The sequence below is a fragment of the Taudactylus pleione genome, unplaced genomic scaffold, assembly GCF_031769625.1.
Source record: "Taudactylus pleione unplaced genomic scaffold, aTauple2 ptg000400l, whole genome shotgun sequence".
Lineage (NCBI taxonomy): Eukaryota > Metazoa > Chordata > Amphibia > Anura > Myobatrachidae > Taudactylus > Taudactylus pleione.
The window spans coordinates 2,550,809-2,562,500 of record NW_028284802.1 but is presented as its reverse complement, the minus strand read 5'-3'; the positions used below and the strand labels follow the sequence as shown (position 1 = coordinate 2,562,500).

The 11,692-nt window shown below is 49.9% G+C and overlaps 1 protein-coding gene across 1 annotated transcript in view; it reads right to left on the bottom strand.

Moving 5' to 3' along the window:
* LOC148506515 (class I histocompatibility antigen, F10 alpha chain-like) overlaps positions 1–11,692 on the bottom strand; it is a 66,246-nt gene that overhangs the window by 31,450 nt on the left and 23,104 nt on the right. The window contains exon 4 of the mRNA XM_088446531.1: positions 5,251–5,523. Coding sequence (XP_088302657.1) covers positions 5,251–5,523 — 273 coding nt within the window. The remainder of the gene's footprint in view (positions 1–5,250; positions 5,524–11,692) is intronic.

The window sequence follows — 11,692 nt, the reverse complement described above, 5'->3', positions numbered from 1 at the left end:
TATTAGAGCAAGAAGCTCAATGGGGCTTGCAGGAACGAGACCCTAGCACAAGGGTCTCGTCGCAAGCCTGATGGTCGCGACCATCCTGGCCATCACCTGACCGTTCACAAAAGCTGTAGATGGTCACCCACAGCTTAGCGAGCGGCCAGGAGGCCGGCTGCAAAAAAAAAACGCCCTGATTCAGAGCGAGCACTCTGAAAGAGCGTCCGGCTCTGAATCAGGGCCTGTGGGCCTGATTCAGAGCCGCTCGTAAGCGGCCGTTCGTTCGCTCCGAGCGATGTTGGCACATCTGCGCATGCGTATAGGTTGCAATGCGCATGCACCAACCAGTCAGTGTGGTCGGAAATCGTGTGCTCGCAAAATAGCGAATGCCTGCTAATTTGAGTGACAGGATGAGGTGTTTGTGGGTGGTAACAGGGGAAGGTGCTTGAAAACAGGGAGTGGAGATCCGAACGCAGGCGTGCCAAACGGTCAAAACGGGCGTTTTAAGGGTGTGCATAATTAACAAAGCAGTGTCATCGACCACGTCACTTGGTTGTCTTTTAGCCTGAACTGCTCGCATGATTGCGGTAGGAAAATGCTACCACAAGAATAGCGAGCAGTTCATATGCCTTTCGATGTACTCGATTAATCTAATAGCGGAGATGACGTATGATGCGAGCGGCCAGGGGGCGTCTTTACAAAATAGCGAGCGCATGTTTTGTTCGCTTGCTCAGACATAGAGGCGTCAACAGACCGCAAAGAGCGATCGCTCAATTTAAATAGCCAGCCCCTTTTTCTGAACGAGCGTCCGCAAATAGCGTCCGGCTCTGAATCAGGCCCTGTGTCTGTTACTGAACTGGAACATGTGACCTGCTGGGTGGTATGGAAACTTATATGCAGCCACATATATCAGTGCGTCTTGCTGGGACCTCAATCACCAACTGCTGTCTTAGGGGGTCATTTAGACCCACTCGCGAGCGGCAGTACGCTCGCAAGTGGGTCGATGTTCCCCACTGCACATGCGCACGACGGAGGGAGCTCCGTCGTGCGCATGCGTGAGACCCGGCGAGCGAAGGACTTTCCATCGCTCCGGGTCTCGCACCAAAGGGGGCGTGCTGTCGATGTTGATTGACAGCACGCCCCCTTAGGTGGGCGTGCCTGCCAGACAGAGGCGTTCCTATGGGAACGTCTACCGTCTGAAGCCGGCCCCACTGACATCACTAGTGATGTCAGTGGGAGTGATTTTGGCTCTGATAGAGCCAAAATCACTCCAGGGCTTGCGGTTGAGAAACCCGACCACAGGGTTTCATTCGCAAGTCCGATGGTCGCGATGGTCAAGACCATCACGACCATCTTGTTGGACGCTCGTATATGCTGTGGGTGGTGACCCACAGCTATACGAGCATCCAGGAGGACGCTCCATTTTAATGGAGGTGGGCCCTGATTCAGAGCGAGCGCTCTGGTCAGAGCGTCCGGCTCTGAATCAGGGCCTTATTTTATTAATCGTTTCCCCACGCCTTGTTTACACCAAACATGCCTAGAGGCCAGCCTCGAGGACGTTGACATCGTGGAACCTTACAGGTCGCCCAGAGCGCGCAGTTCCAAAATCTTAGTCAAGAATATTTTTGTTTCAACCAATATATAACAAGATCAACTGATACACCGCTTGCATTGGACATGGCATATTCCCCACAATACTACTCTTTGGGTCCTATGGACGTGCAACGTGTGAACTGTGGTGCCAATATTTTTCCTCTCCTAGATTATGTTAAAGTTCATTTTGTAGATGTCACATACTGTCGATTTCTAGTTTGCTAGAAACTCAACAAAGGATCTTAATGAATGTCTGCACGGTTCACCCTGATGGACAATTTTATTAATCCTGGGAGTGCTGTACTCCTGTATTTTGGTGGCGTGCTCGGACAGCACTTTGAGCTGGCGGCTCGGGCACCACTCTGGCACTTTAGCAGTGGGCTCAGACATCACTCTGGCACTTTAGCAGTGGGCTCAGACATCACTCCGGCACTTGGGCAGGTGGCTCGGACACTACTCCGGCAATTTGACAAGTGGCTCGGACACCACTCCAGCATTTTTGCAGATGGCTCATACACCAATCGGGCACTTCGGCAGATGACTTGGACACCACTCCGGCACTTTGGCACATATCTCGGACACCGCTCTGGCAGTATGGCACATGGCTTGGACACCACTACGGTACTTTGGCACATATCTCGGACACCACTCTGGCTGTATAACACATGGCTTGGACACCGCTCTGCCAGTTTAGCAGGCACCATTCTCCTTTTTCATTTTATATTGGGGGATCCTATCTGAGCCTGGTAGATTTTTGTTTCAGCTAATCCATACTTGCCAACTCTCCCTCATTGTCAGGGAGACTCCCTGAAATAGGAGCAATCTCCCTGACTCCCTGAAGAGTCTAGCAATCTCCCTCATTTCATCCTTACCCCCATTATGAAGCTGTTATATTAAAAAACAGAGATATATACATTCAAATGGGATCATTAGTGTCATTTCCTTGCATTGGTTATTATAAGGCACAATGATCCCTATGAATTTCTGAAAAGTATTATTGTGTTTTCATCAATAAACAGATCTTACTAACTGCTTTTGGGATGGTTTACATTTGGATGTAAGTCAGGTTTAGGACACGCCTCTCAGATTTATCAGTACACGCCCACTGTAACACGCGCCCATAGGTGCTGCTTTCACAATCTCCCTGAAATGCTTTTTCAAAAGTAGGCAAGTATGAGCTAATCATGACTTGCAGAAGGGTGACCTACTTAGCATTAATGAAGGAGCTAGACGGTGTAACAGTTAGCGTTGCTACCTCACAGCACTGAGGTCATGGGTTCGATTCCCAGTTCGGCCCTAACTGTGTGGAGTTTGTATATTCTCCCTGTGCTTGCGTGGGTTTCCTCCGGGTACTTTGATTTCCTCCCACACTCCAAAAATATACTGGTAGGTTAATTGGCTCCCAACAAAAATTGACCATAGTGTGTATGTTTGTGAGCATGTGATAGGGAATATAGGGCCTGATTCAGACCCACTCGCGAGCGGCTGTCCGCTCGTAAGTGGGTCGATGGTCTGCACTGAGCATGCGCACGACGGAGGGAGCTCCGTCGTGCGCATGCGCCAGACACGACGAGCGAAGGACTTTCCTTCGCTCGTTGTGTCCGATCAAAGGGGGCGTGCTGTCAATGTTGATTGACAGCACGCCCCCTTTGGTGGGCGTGCCGCGGGCGTGCCTCCCTGACGGGGGCGTTCCCACGGGAACGCCTCCCGTCAGAAGCCGGCCCACTGACATCACTAGTGATGTCAGTGGGAGTGATTTTGGCTCTGATAGAGCCAAAATCACTCCGGAGCTTGCGGTTGAAAACCTCAACCGCAGGCTCCGGCTCGCAATTTCGATGGTCGCGATGGTCACGACCATCGCGGCCATCAAAATGCACGCTCGTATAGCCTGTGGGTGGTGACCCACAGCTATACGAGCGTCCAGGAGGACGCTCCATGAAAATGGAGCCCGGCCCTCATTCAGAGCGTGCGCTCTGCTCAGAGCGTACGGCTCTGAATGAGGGCCATAGAGTATAAGCTCCACTGGGGCAGGGACTGATGTGAATGGTAAGATATTCTCTGTAAAGCGCTGCAGAATATGTGTGCGCTATATAAATAACTGGTAATAAATAATAATAAATACTCAGTAATAAAAAAGACAGAAGCCAATTATAGTAGGCAGCACATTCCAAAAGGACTCTTTCCCTGATTCAGAGCCGTACGCTCTGAATCAGGGCCGTCCCTCTTAGTTTTCAGAGCGGCCTCCTGGCCGCTCGCATAGCTGTGGGTGACCACCCACAGCTATAGGGAGCGGCCAAAAAGACGGTTGCGATGGTCAAGACCATCGTGACCATCGGGCTTGCGACGAGACCCTTGCGGTAGGGTCTCGTTACCGCAAGCCCTGGAGTGCTTTCGGCTCTATCAGAGCCAAAAGCACTCCCACTGACATCACTTGTGATGTCAGTGGGGCCGGCCCCAGACAGTAGGCGTTCCCGTGGGAACGCCTCCGTCTGGGCAGCAACGCCCCGGCACGCCCACCAAAGGGGGCGTGCTGTCACTCACCATCGACAGCACCGCCCCCTTTGGTGCGGGACCCATAGCGATGGCTTGGCCGTCGTTATTCGGGTCTCGCGCATGCGCACGACGGAGCCACCTCCGTCGTGCGCATGCGCACTTGGCCAACATCGACCCGCTTGCGAGCGCTCAGCGCTTGCGAGCGGGTCTGAATTAGGCCATCTGTACTACACTTACAGTATATGATATGTATGATAAATAAATATGTGCATTAAAAGAATGTTTAATATAGTAAAACCAGGGGCGGAACTTGCGGCGGTGCAGCCGGTGCCATGGCCCGCCGACCTGGTCCCCATTAAGTAAATAGTTGGAGCCAGAGTGGGCCCGCTTCGGCTCCACTATGACAGACACCCGCCGCGGCCCGGCCCCTTGTTATGACACGGCGCGCGTGACGTCATGACGTCACGCGCTTCGTGTCATAACAAGGGGCCGGGCTGCTGGAGTAAAGACTGGATGGAGAGGAGCCGCGGATCGAGAGGAGCAGAAGAGGAAGAAGGAAATAAGGTAAGTGGCGGTGGTATGAGAGGGGGGGGGAAGGGAAGAGGCTGATACACATGCTGGGGGTGAAAATGAGGCTGATACACTGGGGCTGGACAGACTTACTGAGTTGGGGGGCAGTGAGGGGTGGTGAAAAAATGTTGGCATGCAGGGTTCCAGGAATGGGCAGGGGGACCCAAAAGCATATTCTTGCACCTGGGCCCACCACTCTCTAGTTCCGCCACTGAGTAAAACATAGGGCTCAATTTAATTGATCGCAAATTAAATAGCGCCGGGAGGGAGATACCAGAGGTATTCAATCCTGCGCGTTGTTAAAGATTTCTTCTCTCACACCTCCAGGGCACGATGATGTTTTCTGCCCTTAGCGCGGTGGAAACAGCATTGTGCCAGGTAGTTTAGTTGGAGAATGCCCGTTCTCGTGACTAAATACCCTGTTTAAGGCGCGAGAACGGGGATTCCCTGACCTAATAGCGGGGATAATTGGATAGCTCCAGGAGCTCCCTCCCAGCGCTTTTTAATATGCGTTCAATTGAATCGAAAATAGCTGAAATTAATACCGATTTTAAATGCTGAAGTTCAATTCACACTTGCCCTAACGTTGCCCCAAGTACAGCTAACACTCACCCCATAGAACTTTCATTGTCTCCTCCAGACTGCTGTGATCCACATAACAGGAGTAAGTGTCCTCATCCCTGAGTATGACTTCCACGGAGACCCTGGTCTGATAGGTGCCGTCAGGGTTGGGGAGGATCTGTTTAGCTTCGTCTGAGGGAACCTCGTCTCTCCCATTCCTCATCCACTTCACATCCACAGCTCGGGGGTGAAACCCGTAGACCTGACAGTGGAGCTTTGTGATACCGTCTGACTGGTGACAGGAAACCTTCACCTGTGGGCGAACTGAGAGGGAGAATGAGATACAAATATTATAAAGACTGATCTACTGGCTGTCACTCCAGTGTTCCTCATGTGAGAGCATTGTGCTACATGTGAGCTCTGGGGGGATGGAGGCAGGAGGTACACTGACCGCACCTCAGTCACTCATTGGTGCGAGTAGCTCTTCTTCCTCCCACTGCACACAATGGGGCATATTTAGTAATCACATTTTGGAGGAAGAATGTAAACATCCTCTGATGTATGTAGGAGATACCACAGCAGATATAATTTCCCATCACGTTAGCAGCCCATAGGTCTCTATGGGAGCTGCTTTATTGTGAAATTTATCAAGCTCCAGAATGCAAAGCATCCCGACCTTGGTCCTCGTAGCTAATGCCATTGTAGCCTATGGGCTACACATCTCCAAATTTACCTTCTGATTGACAGGCAGAGGCATTTAAGGAGCGATGCGGGGGCGGCCGGCGGTCCTGGAGATGGGTCGTGTTCGCCCTGTTTTCCGGGAGTGGCCAGCCCAGGGACTGTGTGGACGTAAGCAGCCTCCAGGGCTCGCAAGCCGGGCCAGCTCTGAACAACATGAGGAAATAACCAGTAGAACTGATAGGGATGTATGATGAGGTGTAATATAAATGTGATACAGGTATATAGATACAGTGTATATAATGTGTGCTGTCACCTCTCTTCTCCAGATCATCTCTCCCATTGTTACACCACTGAGTACAGGACAGTATAATGTAATGAGACATATGAGGAAATGACCAGTATAACTGATAGGGATGTGTTGATGAGGTGTAATATAAATGTGATACAGGTATATAGATACAGTGTATATAATGTGTGGTGTCACCTCTCTTCTCCAGATCATCTCTCCCATTGTTACACCACTGAGTACAGGACAGTATAATGTAATGAGACACCTGAGGAAATGACCAGTATAACTGATAGGGATGTATGATGAGGTGTAATATAAATGTGATACAGGTATATAGATACAGTGTATATAATGTGCGGTGTCACCTCTCTTCTCCAGATCATCTCTCCCATTGTTATACCACTGAGTACAGGACATTATAATGTAATGAGACACATGAGGAAATGACCAGTATAACTGATAGGGATGTGTTGATGAGGTGTAATATAAATGTGATACAGGTATATAGATACAGTGTATATAATGTGTGGTGTCACCTCTCTTCTCCAGATCATCTCTCCCATTGTTACACTACTGAGTACAGGACAGTATAATGTAATGAGACACATGAGGAAATGACCAGTATAACTGATAGGGATGTATGATGAGGTGTAATATAAATGTGATACAGGTATATAGATACAGTGTATATAATGTGTGGTGTCACCTCTCTTCTCCAGATCATCTCTCCCATTGTTACACTACTGAGTACAGGACAGTATAATGTAATGAGACACATGAAGAAATGACCAGTATAACTGATAGGGATGTATGATGAGGTGTAATATAAATGTGATACAGGTATATAGATACATTGTATATAATGTGTGATGTCACCTCTCTTCTCCAGATCATCTCTCCCATTGTTACACCACTGACTACAGGACATTATAATGTAATGAGACACATGAAGAAATGACCAGTATAACTGATAGGGATGTATGATGAGGTGTAATATAAATGTGATACAGGTATATAGATACAGTGTATATAATGTGTGGTGTCACCTCTCTTCTCCAGATCATCTCTCCCATTGTTACACCACTAAGTACAGGACAGTATAATGTAATGAGACACATGAGGAAAACAAGAGATATGGTAAGAACTTACCTTTGTTATCTCTGTTTCTACGAAGTCCATAGGGTCCACAGGGTTGACCTTGGGGTATAGGTTGGGAACCAAATCCGGGCACCACGCAGTTAAAGCTTTTAGCTCCTAGGATGCACTTGGGTCCACTCTCCCTATAACCCCACCCCCAAGCCAGAGGCACCTCAGTTTGTAAGTAGCCAAAGGCCGGAGGAGGAGAGAAAAAGAGAGAGAAAACTGGAACACTCGATAACCATACTCACAGAAATGGGAGACGGAAAACCGGTGACCAGCCACACAGCCCATTTGAAGCCAGGTGCGTCAGGGCGGGCGCCCTGTGGACCCTATGGACTTCGTAGAAACAGAGATAACAAAGGTAAGTTCTTACCATATCTCTTGTTTTCTACTTCAGGGTCCATAGGGGGTCCACAGGGTTGACCTTGGGGATGTCCCAAAGCAGTTCAACCAAGGGAGGGGACGCTCCTGTGCTGAGAGGAGAATCCGCCGCCAAAAAAGGAAGCATCCGGAGAGGCAAAGGAAACCAATGCCTAGAACCTTAAAAAAGGTGTGGACAGAAGACCACGTGGCCATCTAGCAAGGCAAAGCAGCCAAGGCGCCACAGCGAGCCACCCACGAGGGTTACATGGCCCGAGAAAAAACAAGCATTAACAACAGAAAGGCCTACCCATGGGTAGGCCCCTGAAGAAGACATACGAGGCCGTCCAGCCAACATTTGGCCATAGGCCGGCCATCCTTTCCTGTTAAAACCAGAAATCTCAGACCACCAATAAGGAGTCCGATTTCCGTCAGGAACTTGAACGGATCACATAAATCCACAGAGGCCGGACCACAGTCAATAAGGCCACACCAGCCGAGAGGACTGGGGACTGAATGGCCTCACCATAAGTTCCAGAATAATATGGAACCTAAAAATCACTAAGAAGAAACACAGGGTGAGAGCAACTCACACCCTGACAAGATGCCCTCCAGAAGAGGGAGCCACATGAGAACGCTCCCAATTCCGACACTCACCTGGGTGATATAAACTCCCTGAGAGAAAGAGAGAAAGCCAAAGCAATAGACCATGTAATGGCTATCACAACCAGCGGTTCCATTAACTTTCCCCGGAGTTAACGAAGAACCACTACTAACTCCCAAGGAATCCCTAGGGAGGAAAAATGGAGGCATAATCCAGAAAACACTCCAAAGGATGAACTGGATACCAGAGCGGAGCAATTCCATATCTTAATCATACTGACAGTGTAGAGATCCGCACTGTCAGGAAGGCCAGGCCGAGGGTGAAACCCAAGCCAGCCGGAAGGAATGCCAGAATATCTGGAAATCCTGGACACCAGAGGATCATATCGACAAGTATAATACCATAAGAATTATGGCTGCCACAGTTTGCGGTAGGTCCCAGCAAAAGCTGATCCATGTGCTCTAATCATTCCAACGATGACAAAGCCAGGGAAGCCGTAAGACCACTGTAGGAACGCAGTCAAAGACAAAAGACCCAGGTCCAAGGCAAACCCCAGGACCCTGAGACAACAGGTCTGGGCAGTGAAGCATCAGGAATGGAGTATCGATGGAGAGACTCCGAAAAACCAAGTACCCCTGACATCTGGGGCAATCAGGAGCCACCAGCAGGAAAGCATCTCCGTCTCGATTGAAACACTTCCCTCGAGGAAGAATGGAGACTGGAGAACACAGGTACGCAAATTGGAAGAACCACTTCACCGACAAAGAGTCACTGAAGGTTGCTTCAGAATCCCCAGAGTTGGACTGTAACACCATAGTGTGATAGAGTCAGAAGGCCATGAGGGTCACCTCAGGAGGACCCCCCCCCCTGCTCACCAGGAGATGAAACCTCTCTTGGGAAAGAGACTAGTCCCCTGGATGCACGTCGTGACGGCTGAGGACTCCCGCTTCCCAATGGAGAGCACCTGAAATGAACACTGTCGAGATGGTCGGGAGGAGACCCTCAGACAATGTCCGAATGTATGACATACCTGACATTGCCACCCAACGAACAGTATTGCTAAAAAGGAAGCCACTGTTCTGACCCTGTCGGACTGAACTTTTTCAGGTTCACCGGGAAACAAGGGCTATGCCAGAGTGAAGGCCCAAGACAGGCTAAAGTTCCAACAAGTTAATTTTACAGGGTGGAATCGACAGACATCCAACTGCACTGAAATGGATGCGAACCAGACACTGTCCTTAGCAAAGAATACCCTGGACGAGATGGCCATAGTCACCCGAAAAGGGACCGACTTGCCTCCGGGGAGAGCATCAACATTTGAACAGTGATCAGACAGAAAAACTTGTTCCATCTGGAGATAAGCCAATTATGGAAAGGCCTGGAATGGAACTAAGCCCATTCCACCCTTCCAAAGGCAGACACTGAATAGTGGACCATGCATCCCAGAGTGCAAAGACATATGTCGACTGCGCAGACATCCATGTACTCTTAATGGAAGAGTGGAGATGCCGTCTTACGCCAGAAGAATTCTCAGATTCTGAGAATCCAGCAGGGCTCCTAGGTGAAGAATACCCAGAGAGGGATGCAGGGAGGACTTTTTCCCCATTGATTAAACGTCTGCACCCTGAAGAAGCCACAGTCAACCTGACCCGGCTGTAAAGTACCCCGGTGATCCTGCTAAGAGCAGGAGGCCATCCAGGTACAGGAGCATTGGGATATACTGAACAGAAGAACTGTCAGAAAATCCAAAACGCTGGTAAACCCCTGTGGGGCTGAGAGCAGTCCCAACAGGCAGAGCCCGAAAAATCGTAAGTGCTGTGATACAGCAAACCTCAGTCCATGCTGAGGTAAGGTCTCTGTACGTACCCGTAGGCACGCGTCCTGTATATCCAGTGATACCATAAAGTCCCCAGGTTCCAAACATAGTATGATGGAGCATAGGGATTGCCTCCTGAGCCCAGGTAGCTTTAGGAACTGGTTCAGGGAATTGAGACAGAGAATAGGCCAAAGAGGACCATTCAGCCACCGCACCAGAAAGAAAGCAGAACAACCAGTCCCTCGCTGAGAAAGTGGGGATGGCCCAATTAGCTCCGCTTACCGCAACAACTGTATAGCTTTCTGGATTTGTAAGGCCCTGTTCCGAATAAGGGCCTGCGTACCATCACATGGAAATAGGCCGCCTGAGCAAAGAGAGTGCGTACCCTCCTACCCACGTAGCCGCGGCAACTAGACACTAGTACCGGGCAAACTGAGAAATCGCCATCTCCCAGTGGTAGGCCTGTCTCGTCAGGCTGACGATATATCCGTAGGTTCAGAAGCAGGATCGGCTGGCAGTCCAGGCCTGCTCGGAACTGGATATGTCGGCCCTTGTAAAGGCCGACAGTCTATGAAGAAACAGACCTTTAGGCTGACCCAGAGGACAAAAAGACTTAATAGTCTGAGGCCCCGTAGTGAGCATAGCTGACGGCGGGAAATTTGTACTGCCACTGTCAAGGTCAGGACCCAACAAGATATACCCTATAGATGGTATCTGCACCTCTGCATTCCCTGAGCGCAGCCATAGGGTATTACGGAGGATACCGTCGCAGCCGGAACTCTGAAAGTTAGGAGCTGGTATCCAATATAGGCATGTCCACCTATGACAACTGCATATATTACGTGAGCGACCAAATACATTTGAACCCCAGACGTGTTGGAGGGGAAAAAACATTACAAATGCATCAGCTCAGTATGCAATAGTATTAACCAACCATGCTATAGCCATGGTAGGATGGGTAACAACCCCTGAAAGCGAGTATACTGATTTCAGGCAGAGTCACCACCTACGGATCAGAAGAATCCAACCACGCAGGAATGGGATGCGTAGTAACGTCTGTAATCCGACGAGTAACACGCCCATCCACCCCAGGAGGGGCTCATGATGACCCTCAGGGAATTTGGGACAGGAGACCAAACACTATTGTAATACCTCATATCTGGCAACAGCCAGAGTCCCGCCATGCGATCCACCCGCTAGTCAGCAACAGGGACCCAGAAGGCACGTAATACTGAGGGTGTATGATACAGGTGCAGGTCAACATTCACTCTAGCCAGAATGGGCCTGCTACCAGCCCCAAAGCAGGGATAATAATACCTGAAATAGGCTTCCCCCCGTGTAAGAGGGAAAGAGCCCACAACAGTATCCAGTTCCCGGTAGAGCCAAGTGGGAAGTAACCACAGGGCGTCAACCACGCCAATTTGCGTTTCATAGAAAAACGACATCCACCCGGGGTGGCTGTTGTGGTAATCCCTGCAAGGGGCATGACAGACTATTGTGTCACCAGGGGGAATTCATATACTCGAAAAACCCCTGTAGGGAGCGGTAGTCTGTGTCACAGGGGATGTGCAAGAAACTGCGAGATACCCTGAGATGAAAAAGG